This window comes from Eurosta solidaginis, chromosome 4 (genome assembly GCF_040869045.1).
Source record: "Eurosta solidaginis isolate ZX-2024a chromosome 4, ASM4086904v1, whole genome shotgun sequence".
NCBI lineage: Eukaryota > Metazoa > Arthropoda > Insecta > Diptera > Tephritidae > Eurosta > Eurosta solidaginis.
In genome coordinates this window covers 137,656,918-137,679,736 of record NC_090322.1, presented here as the reverse complement: position 1 = coordinate 137,679,736, position 22,819 = coordinate 137,656,918, and the positions used below count along the sequence as shown (strand labels likewise).

Here is a 22,819-nt window from a genome sequence, read left to right as displayed (position 1 = left end):
GCTTATCTTTTTTCTAATTAAACAGAGCTTTACGTAAATAAAAAATATTTGGAAAAAAGTTGTGGTTTTGGAATGCTGCCCTCGCAAAAAGTAATTTTTTTCATATTTTTTCATAAAAAAAAAACAAAAATCTGAAATGATGAGCTAATATCTCGAAAACTATATAAAAAAAAAATAAATGTAAGGCGCGATAACCTCCGAAGAGATCTAAGGCCGAGCTTCTCTTCCAATTTGCGTCGTGCTCCTCTTGATTTTTCCCTACAAATTGGCCGGACGGGACCTACATGTTTTATGCCGACTCCGAACGGCATCTGCAAGGCAGATGAGTTTTCACTGAGAGCTTTTCATGGCAGAAATACAATCGGAGCGCTTGCCAGACACTGCCGAGGGGCGACCCCGCTTAGAAAAATTTTCTTTTAATTGAAAAATCTTATTTCTAAAATTTTGATGTTGCTTTGCCCGGGAGTTGAACCCAGGGCATACGGTGTGATAGGCGGAGCACGTTACCATCACACCACGGTGGCCGCAAAACTATATGGTTGAGCAAAAAACAATGTATGATGCATTTATAGCAAATTTTATCGTTTTTCCGATTCTGTAAACTTATTTGCAATTTCTTGACCCGTTCGTGAGATATACGTAATTAAAGGGAGCCATCTTTTTGGTTTTTTCGAATAACGGTAAATTGCAAATATTTCAAAACGGTACCATAGAATCAAAAATGAACTCGATTTTCGAAATCAGGGGGTGGTTTTACATACGAATTTCATAACGGCGTCTCTGGTAAATTTTGGCCGTCGACCAGTGTTATTGAAAAACAATTGAAAGCAAAAATTTTTTTTTTGTTTTTGATGAAAATAACCTAATTATGCAGCTTTTATTTAAAGGAAAAGAACAAACTGGGCTGCAATTAATCCTATGAATTTTTGCTTCCTTTATTATGAAAATTATTTTATCATTACTTTCGTAAGGGTTATTAAAAAACTTGAATTAATACCGGGTGGCAACCCCTCTTTCATTGATTACGCATCCCACTCGAGATGGCATGCTTTACAGTACAGTTTTTGAATCAATTCCGACGAAATACCATTATACCACGAAGTCTAAATGATTTCTTACAACTGTCTGATGTTATCAATGGCATTGAGACGGGGGATATTTCCCGGCCATGACATCGGCTCGGTATTAATTTACTTTTAAAGAGGTAACCGTGTTGCTAAATCGTTGAAACAAAAAAGTTAGTATGCCTAAATACGACGCTTCGCTTGCCCATTGCGAATGATGACAAGGTGCGGAGTCATCCTAAAAATAATGTTTGCTACGTGCCCGTTCAGCCTCTCATACTTGGTAAAAGGCCGTCTTTAATGATGTCAATGTCGGCGAATGAGTTGACGTACCCATCCAGTAACAAAATTTGTCCAACTCCGTGGCTAGTTATTTTAGCTTTTCTAAGCGCGGTCCCCCCTCGGCAGTGGTGTTTCTGCCATGAAAAGCGAGGGTGTTTCTGCCATGAAAAGCATCTCAGTGAAACTCACTGGAAGAGAAGTCCGGCGGAGGTATATTTCGGCTTGCACATATTTATTTTTTACTCTTATAATCATACTCTTTTTCCCGCAAACGACCCTGTACCGTAGATATGCTTATTTCCATGTTGATGCTCTGCTTCAACTAGGCGGCTATTTCTGGAGCAGTTTCAAACCTATCCCGCAGAGCAATCGTGACTATATCCCTGTCATCGCGATCTGTTTCCTTTCTTGGGCGCCCACTTCCAGTTGTGTTTCAGTATAATTCGTAGAGAATCTTCTTACGGAAGATTCATTGCAGTTTATTGCACATGCTATTATATCGGCATTTGGTATGTTTTGCCGCTTGTATGCAATTATGTCAAATAGGTTTTTTTGTTTTTCGGATATACCATTGGTTTATCGCTGCTTTCACGTAAACTATTGGTACACTTTTACTGTGTTTCTCATCGCAAAATCATCTTATATATTATTTCTAATTGGTGTTTTTATGTACGCGACCCTGTTGTTGTTGTTGTTGTTGTAGCGATAAGGTTGCTCCCCGAAGGCTTTGGGGAGTGCTATCGATGTAATGGTTCTTTGCCGGATACAGATCCGGTACGCTCCGGTACCACAGCACCATTAGGTGCTAGCCCGACCATCTCGGGAACGATTTATGTGGCCACATTAAACCTTCAGGCCATCCCCTCCCTCCCCACCCCCAAGTTCCATGAGGAGCTTGGAGTCGCCAGAGCCTCGTCTGTTAGTCAAACAGGATTCGCCGCGGATAGGTTTCGAGAAGCTATATATTGCGCTGGCAACCTGAAGGGTTGCGCTACACAGCCCCTTGAATCTGGTATTTTAGTCGCCTCTTACGACAGGCATACCTACCGCGGGAATATTCTGACCCCCTAACCCTCTTTCGCTCTTATTTGGAATCCAAATCTATAAATAAAGTTTTGGTTGTAAAGATGGAGATTCGTGCTATTAGCGAGCTTTGGGCATTATTGGTCGTAGTGCTTTTGTTTAGCTATATTTTATTAAAATAATTTGTTAAAAATAAACGATTGTGAGCACACAAAGAAATATATTTGTACTATGGCACTATTCTGAATATTTGCACTGCAGTACCGGCAGTTGCTACCACACGCCAGATGACAGCGCAAGTTGTGCCTTTTAATTGATTGATAGAACAGCTGATTTCGGTTGATATTTGATAATATACTTTTATATTGGTTGCGCAAGATGCGCAGGGGTCCGGCTCGTATCACAAAATGAGTAAAACATGCTTCAATGCTCACTACAGATACCAAAAAGTTCCGTTCCATAGCTCCATTTTCAGTACAAATGCCGTAACGGGGAAAACACTGTCGTCAGATTTTTTTGACCGTAAGTGTATATATACGCTACTCGATTGCCTGCTATGTTGCACTGTGTTTTTATTTTTTTGGCATGACGCACGGTGGGGTATTTTGAAAGAACTTTTCGTGCACAATGTACATAAAGCATTTTAAAGCTCAGATACTCTCATTTTCTCGCTGTGTGTCGATGTCCTTTCCTTTGTTGTCTTACTCTCACTGTTAAACCTTATTTTTCTTTGTACTCTCACTTTCTCTAGCTCTCTGTATAATTCTCCGCTATCCTCCGATCGTCGTTGTGCTTTTTTTGGTTCTTCGTTATGGTCCAAGGATGGTTTAGAACAATTGTTTTTTGGAAAAGTAGGCGATGTCAGGCCCCTTCTTAGGAAAAATTTTAAATCGCTTTATCTCCGCAATTATTCCCTAGAAGGTATATAAAACTTATTAGAGATATTCCACATATGAGTGGCGGTGCGATTGGAGTGGGAGTGAGAGTGAAAAGAAGTGTGGGACTGAGAGTAGAGGGGAGAAACATGGAAATAGGGATGAACAAGAATAAGAGGAGAAGGTAAAGTAGAAAGCGAGGTTAAATTTTTCAATGTAGGCAAACCAATTTTCGGTTTGGACATTGTCTACTGAGTACTCAAGTGATTAATGAAATAATCATGGGAAGAAGCTAACCTGTGCAGAGAGGCAGCGCTTGCCGGAAGGTTTCAGTACCAGAGAAAGTTTACTTTAGGGATGCTGCGCTTGTCTAAGAAGCAATGGGTGAGATTACTCGGTGTTACTGTTGTTATTGCTATATTTCCTGGTTGGCGTTTACGGCTAAAGTAGTTTCTGTTGGTAAGGTAACACCACAGCAGAAAATTTGTGTTAGAATTTCGTTGTGCTTTTTATCTTTGAGCATTTCTACCTTTACTATCAGCATGGTGTTCCGGAGTCAGAAGAAGACGTCTTGGGCCAGTTGTAAGAGCGATGTTTGGACATTAAAATGCAAGCTTTGACGTGAATAACTGCCATAGATGGCCTATCCTCACAGTGCCCAAAAGCACAACGGATCTAATTGTCAACAGCTCCTCATATTAATTTGTTCCCGAGATGGTCGGGCTAGTACCTTAATGGTGCTTGTTACCGGAACGTACCGGATCTATATCCGGCAAAGGCCAGGTTCCATGCTACGCCAAACACTTTGCCGTCGCAGCTTGCTGCCTCTTAATAATGCACTCCATTCTGGATTGGGTACCAAAATTGAATTTTACGACAGGCACTTTTATTATTATTATTAGTCCTCGATACACTGCGTCCTAGATTTATTGAGATTGACCTTTCAGCCTATTGTTGTATGCGGAAGCTTTTAATGTATCGAAGTACCTCTTCAGGCTTTCTACCCCATATAACGAAGGGATTTAGAGTCACGTCACCTATATGGAAGAGTCTCTGCCTTGCCAGAGTGACGCATCCGCAAAGAATGGAACGAATATTTCATCCTCCAGCTCACGAAAAGGACTGATTTGTATATCGGATAGATTTAACTTGCTTAGATTATATCGTAGGCTACAGTGCTCCGTATAGAACCCAGTGGGAGTTCGTAGGTCCTCGACAGGTATGCCTACCTCGTGTAATTTCTAAAGCACTAGCCCGCAAGGGAATGGTCACACCATTTCATTCCCGGTCACGTCCTTGCTAGCGATGCAAAGCCCATAACCGATAGGACAACAACGTCTATTTATCTTCCTGGTGCATGATTGACGGCAGGTTCGCGCAGTATTGTGTCTGGCAATGACAAACGAATTTGTTTGGCCAGTCGAAGAAAAAGTGCATTTTTTATTTAAAACTTTCGGATACGGCTCCTTCATACATTTTAGTCCCATTCTCGTGAAAGGATAAAAACTGGCCTTATGGGGGAACGGCCACAACGTCAACTGACCTTATGACCACTTCAATATCCACAAAGTCAAGTGAAGTTATGACCATATGAAATGGTCGCTACGTCAAATTTCAAATGGTTACGATGTTGAACTTGACATTATGAGCATCACTGTTAATACAACAACAACATTCTGACCATGCTGCTTTTCGGAAATGGTAAAAAAATCAACTCTTTTCTCAAGTGGCCATAAGGCCAAATATTTTTTTTTCTCCTGTGCGCATTAAAATGTGGCCAACTGTTACAGTTACTTTATTTTGTTCAGTTGAATGAAGGAAGCATTTTTTTATTCCAATTTTCTGGATACGGCGCTAGTTTTCCTATATTTTAGTCCTATTCTAATGAAAAGTCAGATAGAAACCTGACCCAATGAAGTCCTCTCTGATATATAAAACTTATTCATCTGAAAGTATGGTGTGATACGGTCCCTGATCGAAATCAATTTTTAAATCGCAATAGCAATGAAATGGTAAATCCTTTGAAAGACATGATTAATAGTAACCATACGTACACATTGAATCCATGTTTTATTACAACTTTTACAAATAGTTTGACAGATTCATCATTAACATTTAAGTGAAACTCCATTTTCAACCGTAATCGTGAAACACGATACGGGCACTGATCTTAAATTGCTGTATATGATTATGGCCCTTTTCCCGAAATGGTCATAAGGTCAAACGGAATTATCCTAAATGGCAAAAAAGTCAAATTTAGAAAGGTCATAAAGTCAATTGACTTTGTGACCATTTGAAGTGGCCATAATATCAATTGACATTTTGGCTGTTGACAGTTCCAATATCGATCTTTGAAACCGATAACTATGCTTTGAATACTAACGTCAAAAGACTGGATTACCAAAGAATTTAAAAGCATTGAGAACAACTGAACAATTAATGAGAAACAGCAAATTAACAAATCAGTTTACCTAAAATTAAAAAAAAATTTTAACTTTAGAACATTTTTATTTTGATATAATAATCACAGTTCAACTATTTTGTAACTCGTACATTAACTTTTTTGTGAATTTTGAACCAAAATACCGGTTTTTCAGCCAGGTAATGTGGTGAATTATCAATCCCAAGTTTGACACTTTCCATTGCTTTTCGTCGTAGGTTAATTCTTTATATATGTATGTCTCTTGTAAGTACTTTTGTTGCTTTAGCGCCGCTGAGCGGGTTCTGCGCTGGGCTTGGGACCCGCCACGTCAAACCACACTCCAATGAAAAGCATCAACAAGCCTCGCATAAAAAGACAACCATTTATTGCTGACGACCATGGCAAACGTTTGAAGGACAATGAATTGAGGGCATGCACCTGGAACGTCCGCTCCCTGAATGGGATTGGTGCAGATGCCCGGCTGGTTGGTGTCCTCGTCAAAGCAAAATCTGACATCACCGCCATCGAAGAAATGTGTTGGATGACGCAATTAAGAAAAACTTGTGACATCTATTGGAGTGGGCATACAAATAAGCTCAGTTTCGGCGTCGGATTCGTAGTGGGTACTGGCGTTCACGCCTGTGTACGACCGTCTCGCCGCTATCCGAACAATTAGAACGCACATACGAGCGCTGGCCCCGCCATGATATAAAAGTCGTGCTTGGCGACTTTAACGCCAGGGTGGGCAAAGAAGGTGTTTTTGGCCCTACAGTCGGAAAGTTCAGCCTACACAATGAAACCTTTCCTAATCTACTGAGGCTAATTGACTTTGCCGGTGCTCCAAACAGAAGCGAGACGCCTTTTCAGGAAGAAAAAGCAGAGACAGAAAGGTGTGTGAGGAGCTTGAGCTGCTAGCCACCAGGAATAAAGCCCGAAAATTTTACCAAAAAATTCGGCGACAGACGGAAAGTTTTAAGACCGGGGCAAACTTTTGTAAGAACGAAAACGGCGACCTTGTAACTGATGTCCAGAAAGTACTTAGATTATGGAGGGAATACTTATCTGCTCCTAAATGGAGACAGCGATTTACCGCACAAGGATGACGAACCCGATCCCGCAATCGTTGATGATGGAGTAAATCCCGCCACCCAACTAGACGATGTCAGAATAGCAATAACCAGATTGAAAAACAACAAGGCCGCGGGCGCTGATGTATTGCCTGCGGAGCTATTCAAATACGGCGGCGAGGATTTGGTAAGGCGCATGCATCAGCTTGTTCGCAAAATATGGGCGGACGAGTGCATGCCCGTCGATTGTAATCTAAGTGTTCTTTGCCCAGTCCACAAGACGGGGGATACTGCAAACTGCACCAACTATCGCGGAATCAGCCTTCTTAATATCGCATATAAGGTCCTGTCAAGTGTATTGTGCGAAAGATTGAAGCCCACCGTGAATCGGCTAATTGGACCTTATCAGCGCGGCTTCAGACCAGTATTTGCCATGAGAACTGAGCTTTTTTATAACATAGGCCCTGGTTTTCATAGGTTTTTTCAGTTTGATCGTTAAAAAAACTTCTGGTAACACTAAGGACTCATTCAGTATATTAGTTACTCCTATCATTCAAAAGAGAAGACTGCTGCAGGCTCAACACGGGTATTCTGGCTGAACATTTCATTCTGGCGTCACATGCTTTTAAATTACGCTTGGTCAGTGATAGCAGATGTAAGAAGTGCGGCTTGGAGGAGGAAACGATCGAGCACGCATTGTACTCGTGCCCTGCGCTTGCCAGGCTAAAACTCTAACTATAAGGAGTAATACGGAGGACGGAGTTGTTTTATAACATAGGTTCTGGTGTTTGATAGGGTTGTTCCATTTGGTCGGTCAACAAACTTCTGGTAACACCAAGGACGCCAGCTCAACCTAACCTATTCCTGGTATTTAAACCGCTGTGTTCTTACAGGGACAATGCTCAAGGAATAATGAGACGCACATATATTTCATGGCGAAACCAGGGCGACCCAGTGCAAGTTTGCTAAAAAGTCTTCAAAAAAAAGTTAGCAGAAAGTGTATGAGTTTTTGAAAGAGGTGGATACTAACTGACAAACGGAATTTTTCTAGAACATTTCCTGGGGATTTTTTTATATGGAATTTTTAATTTTTTGTGATTTGGATACCGCGCTTTAAGAATCAATCTTCTCGAAACAATTTGATCTAATATTTAGTCTTGTACAATGTTATTGGTGACATAACATAACGCTTTAGTCATAACGGTACCATAGCCAAATGGTTTTTGATTTTTCGCCATTGCCATAACCTATACATTTTTCAGTTGGTGCATTTATTAACTTTAGATATTCTATTTCAATTTGCATACGCTTTGACAAGGTGAGTCATTATTTATGTAACTTGGTAGCAATTTGGCTGATTTTTTTTAAAGGAATTATCAAATTTTATAGGTCCAGGCGCCAATAATCGATGTGAACAGATATGGTTAGGGATACAGTATGGTTATGACTAAAGGGTCAATTAAACTTCCTTAACCGTATCGCCATAGTCGTAACCATACCCATATCCATAACCATCTCCAATGTGATCGATTAATGGTGCGTTAACCTAAAAATCGTGAAAATTTCATAAAAATTAAGAAAACGGAAAAAATTACAAACATATTCCACAAAAAATAAGTCTCTTAGTCATAACGTATCCAAAAGAATGAATAAAATAACTCAAATATTTTTAGGTTATGGATATGGCGAGAAACCGAAAACCAATTGGTTGGCTATGGTATGGTTATGGGGCTAGCGTTATGGTATGGCACCATTAATCGATTACATTGATATCCATAAGGTAGGTTCGATCAGCTGTTTTATCTGGTTATGGTTATATGGTTATAAGTCACCATTAATTGGCCCTTAAAACGTTATGTGGCAGACGTTATGTCTTAATCAAGTTTGTCACCAGCTTTAACCTTTAACACTTGAGTACTACTCTAGCCGCGCTACAAATGTGATTTTCGGACAAGATTATTTAAAAAAACCCACCGTGCGGCGGAATGAGAAATGTGCTGCCATTCGCATGTTTGCTTGATGGGCCTTGTGAGTCTTTGGTGAATAGTCTTTGAGATTGCATCGCACATACGTTTTTGTGCGGCCACGATATACAACACCAGGAGAAGAAAACAAATATATACATATTTTTAGTGTGTGCAAGTGGGGTAAGTGACTTGATAAATACAGCACATTGAGTTTTTATGTAATTCATAGATATATATACATATACATATTTATTTTTAATTTTGCAGCTTCTTTTAATCAAACTAAAGTTGGTTCAATAAAAAAACAGTCTAAACCGTTTTTGAAATATGAATGCTGAGAAATTGAAGCGCCTGCAAACGCAGGTGCGTATCGGGGGCAAGGGTACACCACGGCGTAAAAAGAAGGTTATGCATCAAACAGCAACGACCGATGATAAAAAATTGCAAAGCTCTTTAAAGAAATTGTCCGTTAGCACCATACCAGGAATTGAGGAAGTGAATATAATAAAGGACGATCTAACTGTAATACATTTTAATAATCCAAAAGCGCAGGCATCTCTCTCTGCAAATACTTTTGCAGTCACCGGTCATGGAGAGACAAAAAAAATTGTAGAAATGTTGCCAGAGATATTACCACAGTTAGGCCAAGAGACTGTGGTACAGCTGCGCATGTTTGCAAATTCAGTGACGGGAACAGCGCAGAAGACGACGGGTGCTGGTGTCGTTGGTGTTGGTGGCAGCGGCGAGCCAGGGGATTCAGGGCCTATGGGCGCAAATATGCTTTATAGCGTAGAAGAAGAAGATGATGTACCAATGTTGGTGAGCGATTTTGATGAAGTTGCCAAAGTTGAAGCGGCAGCGGTACAATCAACAACAACAACGGTAAATAAAAACGAAAATGTTGCTGTAGAAACGTTAACAGTATTGCCAACAGCAGCGCAGAGCGAACTAAAGAATACGGAAATGATTGAGAATGCGCCGAAGAAAGAGAGCAGCTTAAAATCGCCAGAAAATTCAGATTTGAATATAAATGCAAATGATGAGCCCGAGAAGATACAGTCTGTTAATAATGAGAACGTTAAAGACAATAAGCAAGAAAAGGGGAAAGCAGCAAAAGATGTGAAAAAGCCGAATGAGACACAAAAGAAAAATGAAAATAAAACTCAACAGAAGCAGGAAAATAACGCCAAACAGCAAACAAATACTAAATCAAAGTCACAAAAAGGTATGAAAGAAAATGTAAAACCAGAAGAAGATGCTTCAAAGAGAGTTGATGAAAAGAATCTGGTTGAGAATGCGAACGTTCCTGTTGAGACAGTGAAAACTGCTGAGTCTGTAAAGAGGCCGCAAGCAGTGAATTTGAAGGAAACAAAAGAGCAGCAACTAATGCAAGAGAAGCAACAGCTGAAGGGATCGCAAGAAAATCAACAGCAAAAAGCACCGCAACAGAAGCAACAAGACAAGGGGCAACAAGAAAAGAAGCGACAAAATGCGCCACAAGAGAAGCCAAAGCAAAAAAATACCGAAGACAAACAACAACCAAAAGCACCACAAGAGAAGGCGGAACGAAAATCGCTACTAGAGAAACAACAACAAAAAGCACCACAAGAGGGAAAACAACAAAATACGCCGAAAGAGAAGCTACAACCAAAATTGCCACAAGAAAAGCAATACGAGCAAAATAAAGAGAAGCAACAACAAAATGTAACGCAAGAGAAGCAGCAGCATCAAGGCCAAAATCAAGAGAAAGTCGCGCACGAGAAAAATGAGAAATTACAAGAAGCTGAAATAAAACCAGAACAACAAAAACAAGTGGATGCAAAGCAAAATAAAGATAAAGCAAATGATGAAAACCCTCAAGAAACAAGTGATAATATCAAACAACAACAAATTAGTAAACAACAAAAATCTCAAAAAAAGTCGGGCGCCCAGCAGCAACAACAACAACAGCAACAGAAGGCCGATAAGCCAGGAAACCAAAAAGGTAAACAAGAACAACAGAAAAAGCAACAACAACCAAAACAAGATGTTCAACCAGATGCGGCCATAGAAGTAAAAGGGAAAAAGGTTGCGTCGCCAAGTAAGGAGCCAAACAAAAAAGAAGCTTCCAAAGTGTTACCATCTGAAGGAAAATCCTCTGAAACTGCTGCAAAAGAACAAGTGAAAAATGAAGATAATTTAACGGAATGCAAAGCAACTGAAAAAAAGTCAGATATACAAGAAGTAAATGAGGTCAAAAACTTAATAGAGATCAAGGAAGCAACAGCAAAAAAGTCGGATGTTACAGAAAAGGAACCACGAAAAGAGCAACAGAAGCACGAACAGAAAACCAAACAGCAACAACCGCCATTGAAGCAAAACGAACAGCAGCCATCGCAACAAGAACAGCAAGGGAAACAACAAAAGCAGCAACAACAAGAGCAATCGCAGCAAACGAAAGGGCAACAACAACAACAAAATCCAAAGCTGCAAAAGTATGACCAACAACAAAAACAAGCACAAAAGCATCAGCAGCAGCAAGAAGTAGTAATTAAAGATACACCGCCACAAGGCAAGCAAAAGTCAGTTGATAAAAAGGAAGATAAAGCTGAGGCTGCAAGTCCCAAAGCGGAGCCAACAGCGATTGCTGATGTGTCCATAAAAAGTGTTGCTTTACAATCACTACAATCCAGTAAGAAAATTTTGGGAATGGTAAATGAGTTGACGAGAGAACTGCCAATTGAAAACTTGAAAACACTAAAAGATGATGATAAAGAAGTTTCTACTAAGGATGTGCAACTTGTGGCGCAACAGCCGACCACAAAATTTGAGGAAAAAAGTGTAAAAAAGGAGGAACAAAAAATAACACAAACTCAAATACTTGAAGCTAAATTAAAAGACGTTGAAAAGTTGCTGAGTGCAGTAGTGGGTGCGGCTGATAAGGGTGAGAAAGCAATTGCTTCAATAGACGATAGTGAAAAAACTAAGGAAACTCCAAATGATTTGAAGGAAAACAAGGATCAAACTATTGTATCAGCGCAACCAAATAACAAACCACAATTCTTAGCCTTGATGTTACAATCGCAACCTACATCGTCCGCTATGCCTCAGACAACTATTATACAACAACTAGATAAACTAACTTCATCAACTGAAGTGGCGCAGGTACAACTTGCACAACCAGCACTACCATTTACACCGCCAGCACTTCCAAAGGCACCACAAGCCGAGGAGATAAAATCAACAAAAGGTTTACCTTCCGGAGCAGAACTCCCCAACAAACAGTTAACTATGGCCGAGATACTGCAAGGACAAGCTGCCCAAGAACAGTTAACTTCAACGAAAACTGTTCCTCAACCACCATCAATTGAAACGGCACAAAATGTTCAAAAGCTGCCAACATCTTCAACGTCTCTACCATTTATTGAGGCTCAAAATTTCCTAGTCAACCCGCAAGTCAGCTCCGGACAGATTGTCACCGACGAATTTGCAACTCCAATTACAGTTGTTAACGCAACAGCATCTCAAGAGCAAACTGCAGAGTCCAAGGCAGTAACTACTAAGACTGCTAGTCCTAAACAAAAAACATCGCCGCCAAAGCAGGCTACAAACGTGAAATCAACGCCAGACACAAACAAACAACAAGTTAAGTCAACGCCTGGCGCTGAACCAGCCAAAACGCCAACTGCATCGGATGCTAAATTGAAATCAACGGCAAAACAACAAACAGGACACCAGCAGCAGCAGCTACAACAACAAGCAAAAACCAAATTAAAGTCCGCACCTAACAAATCAGCACCTGCAACACCAACAACCCCGACTACCCCAACACCCACGCGAAAAGCATCACCCGAAAAATTATCGACGCCACAAAAGCCTCCAACTTCGAGCGCAAAAGCTGAAGTAGAAATCATGAATATAAAGAAAGCAAACTCCCCACAAAAACACCAACAACAAGTTGACGCAAAAGCAAAATCTTTATCACCGAAAGAGAGCTTTGGTGGAAAAGCTGTACGTTCAGGCGGTAATAATGTCAAAGCCAACACACCACCAGCAGGGGGTAAAACAACCGCAAATGCAAGCACTAAGCAAAAGGAAAGTGTTAGCTCCAAGGATACCACAGTCCGTGCACCTGAAGTTTCAGCAGAGTCGGCAAACATAAAAGCTGCATCGCCACTAACTTCCGCACCTCCAACTGACACTGTTGCCACCAATCAACCGTCCACTGCAAAATAACAATCAGCTTTCATCAGTAGGGCTGAGATATTTTGCGCAATTGCGACTTCTCAATCTGTACAAAAATCACTTTAGGCGCAATGATTCCAACTCAAAACAGACATTGGCTGTGCCATTAAAATCTTCATCTTCAGAAATGAACTGCAACATCTTCCTTCACTCGTTCAAAAAATCCTTCAAATAAACCTATCGTCCAAGCTTTTGCGTCTTATATCAAGGTATGAAAAGATACATATAGATTGTGATTATTGGTTTTCAATTAGCTGCTCATCTCAAATTAGTACATGCATTACTAATGTACATTCTTTGCTACCCGCAGGCGTTTGCAATCGGTGCTGACCTGGTACTACCAACGATCATACTGAAGGAGCACATTACCGCATGGTCTTCCTTTGAAAGGTTACCCGTCAAAACCGTCATCGTCAAAGACTCAAAAATAATAATACTTTGGTACGATATCCTGCAGAGGCGATTTAGGCCGAGCTTAACTTCCGATTGGCGTGACATTAAGGTTACGCTTATGATGAAAACCTTCGATTTGCAGATATACACTTCCGTGTGTTTGCCAAACCACTGCCGAAGGCTGACCCCACTTAGAAAAACTTGTATAAAGTATTTTGCTACAACAAGAACAATTAGAGCAGAATTTTGGTCTTGCCTTTCCATGGACTTGAGCTTAGGACCTCTGATGCCGAGCATGCTATCTTCACCCAATAATTCGTCAGACCGCCTGCTATTCACTTCCGGCTTGAAAGATCTCCCTACCCTGCAAGAGGTAGTGTCCGCCCAGCATTTGCCAAGACCCGTGTTGGTGGTCCATCTACATAGATCCCGTTCAGTTGTACCCAAGGCAGGTGTTGTTCGAATTAGCGCATTCATTATCACTAACATTTTTGTAATGCGTGTCCATTGCGGTCTACTAAATCGGCACCCCCTCGAGCGGAGTCGCCTTGGCGAGTATCCAGATCCTACCCCTGGACGCCTTCAGGACAGTTTTTCTAAATATTAACACCCTATGCTAAACGCTGGGATCTCACATCTCTGAGGCAAAAGAACAAACTCTGTTTTGTCAGGGTTTACGGCTACTTCATATGTTTCAACGCACCTAGATAAGTAAGCTTAGCCAAATATGGCACAGGGTGCCTAGAAACTTACTCCTGGTCTGGACTGCCAGGGCATCTCCTCACGCAGCCATTCGACAACTACTAGCTTCACGCTTCATAAAAAACTCACCATCTGGCATACCTCTGTTCCACTAAAGTTTTTTAATAAATTCAACCAGCGCCCCCTCAACTCCTAATCAGCCATAGCTTTTTCGTTGGCCCCAGGCGAAAGATTGTTAAAAGCTCCTACTGCTGCCTATGTAGAAAGGCTCCAAGAGCAATTTCTTTAATACTTTTAGCATTTTGCCCTGAGTTGGAATCATGCCTCCCCCAGAAAATTACCCTCAAATCGTTGCTCAGTACTTTCATCTCCAATCATCACTAAAACTAACATACACCCCATACACTTACATATATTATACAGTTGTGTGCACAAAAATAGCAGCAAAAGTTAGTAGAAAAAATTGTATATCTTTGTTTTATATGACTTTGTTAATTTAAACAAGGCATGCTTAACCAACGAACCGATATCATTTCGTTACGATAATCAACGTTAATAAACGAAACGAAATGACTTTGTTTCGTTTATTAACGTTAATAAACGGAACGAAATGACTTTGTTTAACGTTAATAAACGGAACGAAATTACTTTGTTTCGTTTATTAACGTTGATTGTCGTAACGAAATGTCGGTTCGTTGGTTAAGCATGCCTGATTTAAACTGAAACTGTGTAATCCGATTTCGAAAACTTTTTCGCAACCTTTTACTTCAAATTTCGGGAAAAGTTTTGGAAAATGCAGTTTTGTAGTTCAGTCAATTTTAGTCTATTAAAGTCCAAGTTTGAGGTTTTCGAAATTCGAGTAAATTTTTATTTAATTTTTTATTAAGATTTTCAAAAAATTCTTAAACTTACAATTGTTTGTAAAACGTGTTTGAAAGTGGATTACATAGTTTTAATTTTATAATTCATTAATGTATTTTTTTTAAATTAACTATAAAACAAAACAAGAAAATAACTGATACAATTTGTTAAGAATTGTTGCATCTATTTTCGTGTGTACAACTGCAGTTATTTATCTAATATTAGAATTTTCTATTGCATTTTCACATTAGTAATTTACAAAGTGTTAGTTTAATTCACAAACGAGAGATTTTTAGAAATTGCGTTTTTCGCAGATTTTGGTATGACATATTTCAATACATCTCCAGTAAAAAATTGAAAGAGTAAGAACCAATAACAATGGAGTTATGCGAGTTTTAAAATGCCATATTTGCTTGCAGTGATAATAAAATAAAATGTTTTTTCCTGCTCCTGTAAAATTTTAAAGTTATTGGTTAGCACCTCTGTGAATTAAGCTAACAATATATTTTATTTAACACCTGCATGAGCTATCAGCAAATTAATTTTTAAAGTTACATATTTACTTAAGCTCTTGATAATCGACTATTCGAATAATCGAATAGCAAAAGTGGCAGGTTCGACTATTCAAAAAGTTTTCTTGTTTTCTTATTTTGAATAGTTTATCTTGTTTGTAAAAACGTTGTGGCGTTATGCCATCTCTAGCTCACATGCATTGCACTTTGCCTCTTTGGAATCAGGGCCGCATTAACCCTTAACGGGGCCCTAGGCAACCATCAATTTGGGGGCCCTTTTTCGATTACAGAATACAAACTTATATCTTTCATAAAAATTTTATTGCCACACTATATTAAAATATCAATAAAATTACAATCTACATTTGTTTTCGGCAAATTCATCAATTATATTATCAATATCGATTTTGTTCAATAAATCTGACTCAATGTAAAGTATACCAAACATCTCGAGTCGCTCTTGTCGCGTTGTAGCTTTCAACAGCTTTGATTCTTTTTAATTGCGAGAAGAATCGTTCGGCAGCACAATTTGTGATCCTTAATGTTAAAAAAATCCGAACAGCTATTTCTGTATTAGGAAATACATCGGCTAATTGATCTTCCATTAGAATCTTATATAAATGACTTTGAGTTTTTTGTGCATCAGTGTATCTCAAGTTCACGTAACTTTGGAATTGTTTTATTTCAATGAAAAATTCTTCCAAGTATCTAGAATAAAAAATGACTAAGTTATTTATAGCTTCGTGGAGGTCTGCATCACTTAGAGAAAAGTTGGGGAGAAATGCAAATCTCTCTGAAACTTCCATATACTTTCACTGTGAAGATTGTCGATGATTTCGAGGAAACCTTTTGTCCTAAAATCATCGCAAGGCGAAAATTCTACTTCTGGAGCATTTCCGTCATTAGGTTGGGGTTTTCTACGACTAGTACGTTTTACGATTTTTGTATAACTTACGCCAGGTAATAATTGTATTTTTTTTTTCTCTAAATCATTGAACTTTTCACGGAATGAAACTAAACTCTCTTCTAACGATCCGTACAAAAAAGCACACGTTTGCAAAACTGCCTTTTCACTTTGCAATGACTTACCTCACTGAACGCATAGCAGTCAAAATAGAGTTGAAGGCTTGTACACCCTCTGTTACAAAAATAACCGAAATTTTTCAAAATAAAAACAACCAGTGTACATTTTGAGATAATTCTTTTTTATTATTCAATATACTATCCTTTCACTTCGATACACTTCTTTACACGCTAATACAATTTATCAAATGAGTCGGAAATGTCCTTTTTAGGAACCTTGTCTAGTTCGTCGGTCGTCGGTTTTTGAATGCGGTCAATTGAGTTTTATTTATTTGAGTAAAAATTATTTTCAGTTCTGATTATATTTCTCTTTCACTCTCTAGAACTTTATGTTTGTAAGAAAATTTTAGAAGTATTTTTCATTTTTCGGGGCCCCCTAAAATTGGGGGCCCCAGGCAACTGTCTATTTTGCCTACTTTTTAATCCGACCCTGTTTAGAATACTCAGAACTAGAAAAGAAATGCCATACTCAACCATGTTTGCGAAAAATCTGTTTCCAATAAAGAATTTCATTCTTTTAACTTTTTTGACAGAAAATTTAATTGTTGGAACCGTCAGAATTCGAACAATGAGAGCAAGATAATCGTTGAAATTTAATACAAGTTAGTCGAATTACAATCAATGCAAAAGTTGCTACTCGAATAATCGACAAGTCGATTAATCGAATAATCAATTATCAACACGAGCTCTAATATTTACATTCAACTTTGCAATTCTAACTAATCTACCTTTATTGATGGTATAGCAACTACCTTAATAATGTTCACTTAATTATTGCCATCACAATTTTCATTACTAATATCGTTTTAAAGTTAGCGTTTCAGACTTTTTTTTTTGTTTTAAAATAGTTTCAGTTGACATGATAGATTGATATATTTTCACCCGACATGGATAGGATTATTAAAATTTCGATTGGTGTTTACATATATTCAATTTGTAAGTTTATTTATACGCTTCATAAGCTTCATAAAGTTAACAATTTGAAATTTGTAAAGCAAGTGCTCTTAAAAAAACGAATAAAACTTTGTCACTGGAACTAATTATAGTGTTTAAGATTACAAAATTTTTACAGACAATCATATTGTTGCCCTCCCTATATCGACTGATGCCCGTCAAGGAGAGCGTGCTTTCTGCAAGCTCATTGAATCGGCTTCGGCTCGTTACATTCACGCCGTAATAATCTTGGAAATCCGGCCACATTTTCTAGCAGAGGTCGCAACTCTAGCGAGAAAACGTGATCTTATAAAACAGCAGATTGCTTGTGAATGAACACAAGCGGGCGAAATGGGAAGAGCACTTCAAAAATTGTAACCTCTCTAGTAAAACTCAAAAGTAAAACTTCCATTGATTTTGGACAATATTTTTTCCAAAAGGTGTTTAAGATTGTCTTCCCTATAAAAAAATGTTTTCCATTTTGTATGGAGGAATATCTTAAACACCCTTCCAACAAAAATTCAAATTCAAATTTAATGAGAATTTTGAGAGACCTTTAACTTTTACTAGAATTGGTTGTAACGCATAACATACTCAGCTGAGAGCTTTGGAGTCAAAATTGTCTTTTTCATGGATACATACAAATGGTAATACTAAAAAGTGGAGCAACCTGCCTTTGCTATCTTTCTTCAGCTATCAATTCGTTTTATTTGAATATTTTTTTAAATATGAAAATTTGGTTAAATTTGAACGCATTTTTTTAAATCACCCCTGAAATATTTTCGAAGCGCTCTTAATTATGAGTCCGATAAGAGTCCGAAATAGTATACCAAGGGTGACGTTTTTTGGAACGATTTTCCTTCATCTTTTGTCAAATAAGGGAAAATCGCCAAATAGGAAAATGAACCTAGGGTAACCCTGGAATGTGTTTGTATGACTTGGGTATCAAATGAAAGGTATTAAAGAGTATGTTAATAGGGAGTGGGCCTTAGTTCTATAGGTGGACGCCTTTTCGAGATATCGGCATAAAGGTGGACCAGGGGTGACTCTAGAATGCGTTTGTACGATATGGGTATCAAATTAAAGGTATTAATGAGGGTTTTAAAATTGAGTGGCCCTTAATTGTATATGTGAAGGCGTTTTTGAGATATCAACCAAAATGTGGACCAGGGTGACTCAGAACAACATATGTCGGGTGCCGCCACGAGCAGTATTCCTGCCATGATTCCAAGGGTTTTTGATTTCGCCCTGCAGAAATTTTTCATTTTCTTCTACTTAGTCTAGCAGGTGTCACACCCATTTTACAAAGTTTTTTCTAAAGTTATATTTTGCGTCAAAAAACCAATCCAATACCATGTTTCATCCCTTTTTTCGTATTTGGTATAGAATTGTGGCCTTTTCTTAATTTTTCGAAAATTTCGATATCGAAAAAGTGGGCGTGGTCGCCCATTTTTAATACCAATATAGAGTGAGTTCAGATAACTACGTGAACTAAGTTTAGTAAAGATATATCGATTTTTGCTCAAGTTATCGTGTTAACGGGCGAGCGGAAGCACAGACGGTCGACTGTGTATAAAAACTGAGCGTGGCTTCAATCGATTTCACCCATATTCACAGAAAACTGTTATCGTCATAGAAGCTATGCCCTAACCAACAAATTTCACAAGGATTGGTAAATTTTTGTTCCATTTATGGCATTGAAAGTATTCTTTTATTTTTGTATTTTTTTGCACCATATCATTACTGGAGTTGAATGTTACATAATTTACTTATATACTGTAAATATATTAAATTTTTTGTTAAAATTTTACTTAAAATTTTTTTTTTAAGTGGGGTCCACCGATTTTGCTAATTTTTATTTAGAACACATATAGTAATAGGAGTAACGTTCCTGCCGAATTTCATCATGATATCTTCAACGACTGCCAAATTACAGCTCGCAAAACTTTTATATTACCTTTTAAAAGTGGGCGGTGCCATGCCCATTGTCCAAAATTTTACTAATTTTCTATTCTGCGTCAGAGGTCAACCCACCTACCAAGTTTCATCACCTTATCCGTCTTTGGTAATGAATTATCGCACTTTCGGTTTTTCGAAATTTTCGATATCGAAAAAGTGGGCGTGGTTCAAGTCCGATTTCGTTCATTTTAGATAGCGATCTGAGATGAGTGCCCAGGAACTTACATACCAAATTTCATTAAGATATATCCAAATTTACACAAGTTATCGTGCTCACGGACAGACGACGGAAGGACGAACATGGCTAAATGAGTTTCTGTTTCGTCTAGATCATTTTGATATATAGAAGTCTATATCTATCTCGATTAGTTTATGCCGTTGCGGGGTATCATTATGCGAACAAAATTGATATACTCTGTGAGCTCTGTTCAGCTGAGTATAAAACGTTCGAAATTTTCGTAAGTTTTTCTCGAATTTTCGAATGTGTTCGAAAACCGATCGTAGTTATGCCAGAGAGACGCAAGTCTGCCTAAAATGATTTTGGTTTTCTTCTTGGCATATTGGGCTTCTAACAAAAAAAATTGGCCTAAAGTGACATTAATATCTTAAACAGTGGCTCTACTTGGGAATCGTAGTGTTCTCAACAAAAAAGGCATAATTTTTTATTTATTTTGCGAAACATTTTGTTTCTCAAGTTGTACCCAAGTACAATACTGCAGTATTTTCATGAAAATAAAATGAAGTATGTATAAATAATTTCTAGTTTATAAAGCTTCATTAATGATACCAACTGCTTTTATATCTGCACAGTAAACATCTGTTGGCTTTGGTGGTCCCACCTTGGAGAACATTTTTAATTTCGACTCCATGTCGGATCGATATCCAATGTGGGATATAAACTGGAGAAATATTCCGACTATAGATTTGAGAATTTCAAATTACTGTTAGGTTAGAAACTTGAGAATGAAGATGGAAATCCACTTAAGAACTAAATATTAGGTTAAAGTAAGATCGACCGGCATTATATATTATCGAGCATCTGCCTTACTTTACGATGATTGCGGGAATAGGACATCACACCGAGACACTGGTTCGTATCTAAATTAAGGCGTTAGAAGTTTCGCCGTGACCTTTCGGTGGATTGAACAGAGCCTTCTTCCATAACTTCCCATGCCAGTAGAGATACTCGACTTGTGTGGTCGCTGATCATATGCCGAGATAGCAGTCGAAATTGAGACGCAAAATTTTAAGCTACTTCGGATGAGTTATCGCCCTTTACGACGTCAGGGACTGACGCATATTCTAGGTGAATGAACATACATACATGGCTGGATGGCGGGTGATGATTGTCCGCGCTGCGTATTCGAGAGAATACACTTTCTGGACTGGTGCATTTTTATTCATTCGTTCGCATATCATGGCATAGCCAGAGCTGCCGCTGTATTTTCAGTCTCTGAGCTAGGACTATTGTTGGGCAAAGCACTTATAGGCCATCAGTGGGTTAAGGGGCTTAGAATATTCGGCGGAAACGCATGTCTGTCGTAAGAGGTGACAAATATGCAAGGACCCAAAGGTTCTAGGGTTAAAAAAAAACCATTCCTGAAGCAGTTGGGCTAGTACTACACAGTGTTAGTACCACCACTGTAAACAATGAGCTCGCATAAAAAATAGAAGGGCTTTTGGGGCCGGGTGAAGTCCGTTTCGTATATTAATTGTACTATCAATATAGAAATCTGCGATGTCGACATGTGTGCAATAAAATAAAATAATAATGAATAGAACCTGATGAAAAGAAAGGTAAAAATAAAACACATGCCTAAAAGCAATAAAAATGTTTAAGTAAAGAAAACAGATAAACAAACATTTTTTGCTTTTGCCGTACAAATGGCAAAATAGCCGACAAGTGCTAATGTCATCCAATGCGCTAATGATGAAATGAGAAAATATAATAGCTGAGAGGTAGTCTCTTCATTACTAATACTACTTCATATATTACAGTAAAAGCAAGTAAAGGCGCGCCTCATAATCACGGTTGCCACACCATGTTTTCATTTGGGACCAAAATTCATCGAAAAAAGGACCAAATCCCAAAAAAATGGACCAAATTTTTGAATTTTTTCTTTTTTACCAAATTTTTGTAGTTTTAATTGGCTTACAAACAATTCGGCAATTCACGAATGTGTCGAATTCTTTGTAAAATCTTCGATTTCAGGTTGTGGTAAAGTACAAAGTCACACACACAAATGGACCAAAAGTGGCAACCGTGCTCATAATCATAATCGAATGAGCCAAGATCCCTCATTCCGGAATTGTATTTGTAATCGAAAAAGTTTGATGACGTAGCGCTTTTGAAATTTTTCGATTTCTTACATTTCTCTTATATTTCGCTACCAGTGTTCGAATTATTTAAAACTGTTACCTGAGTAAACGACTACGCCGGAGTAAAAATTAAATTTTCAGAGTATATTTTTTCTTCCTATTTGAACTAACATCAAATTGATTTCGTGACTTGGCAAACCTTTCGATTGTGTTTTTGCTATGAAATATGTCTCAGCAAAAAAGTTATCTCCTTTAGCAGATGCACATGAAGTCGGCCTAAAACGTGTAGGATGAGCAATTAATGCTCCCAGTAACACACCGCATTCTATCTCCCCGGATATTTATAGCGAAAAATATTATTATTATTATTATCGGTTTACCATACATATTTCATGCTCTTTTAATGGCAGAAAGTTTCAAGAACGGGGCAGATTTCTGTTGGAACACTAATAGCGACCTAGTAACTGGCGTACAGAGTGTGGGGAAGACGAACCCGATACCCCGATCTCCGATAATGAAAAACATTCCCCGGCATCCAATACCACGGCTAAAAAATCACAAGGTGCCAAGTAATGACGGGATACCCCGGGCTGTTCAAAGATGACGGGCTGTTCAAAGTGTTGGTATAAGATAAGGAAGTAAAAAAAGTGGGTCCGGGCTGATCAAAGATGGAGGCGAAGTGTTGGTATAAGATAAGGAAGCAAAAAAAGTGGGTCTTGCAGTAAAATTGGACAAGACGAAGTACTTGCTGTCATCGTGGCTTTTGTAGCCACGTCACTGTTGACGAATATAAATTCGAGACTGTGAGGGATTTCGTTCATTTGGGAAGCAGCATTTAAAGCATAAACAATGATGGCCTAGAAGTCAAACGGAGAATAACTCTTGCCAACAAGTGCTTCTTTAGGCAATTGAAAAGTAAAGTCCTCTCTCGACGAACAAAAGTCTACAAGTCACTCATCATACCTGTCCTGAGGTATGGCTCGGAATCATGGAAGGTGTCGAGAGAAGATGAGATGGCTCTTGGAGTATTAAAGAGAAAAGTTCTCCGGAAGATATTATAGTCCTATCCGTGATATCTACGGCGAGTATCGAAGGAGATATAATGACGAACTATATGAGCTTTACGCAGACAT

General features: G+C 38.6%; 2 protein-coding genes across 4 annotated transcripts in view; both read left to right on the top strand.

Moving 5' to 3' along the window:
* Positions 1-22,819, top strand: part of Tspo (Translocator protein) — a 104,421-nt gene that overhangs the window by 33,214 nt on the left and 48,388 nt on the right. The window lies entirely within an intron of this gene.
* On the top strand, positions 8,701-17,515 carry uncNacbeta (uncharacterized nascent polypeptide-associated complex beta subunit). Of its 3 annotated transcripts, none has more exons than XR_010952929.1 (3): positions 8,701-8,880; positions 8,968-13,133; positions 17,324-17,515. XR_010952929.1 is itself a non-coding variant. In XM_067783032.1 (2 exons), exon 2 carries the CDS (start codon positions 9,028-9,030, stop codon positions 12,913-12,915), a length of 3,888 nt encoding a protein of 1,295 aa, XP_067639133.1. In that variant the 5' UTR covers positions 8,701-8,880; positions 8,968-9,027; the 3' UTR covers positions 12,916-17,515. The 3 variants fall into 3 exon arrangements, 1 of the variants encoding a protein (XP_067639133.1); XR_010952928.1 differs by having other exon boundaries at positions 13,235-17,515; XM_067783032.1 differs by having other exon boundaries at positions 8,968-17,515.

What these genes read in the sequence shown, in the direction of transcription:
- uncNacbeta (XM_067783032.1), top strand. Translation starts at nt 9,028, where the DNA reads ATGAATGCTGAGAAATTGAAGCGCCTGCAAACGCAGGTGCGTATCGGG.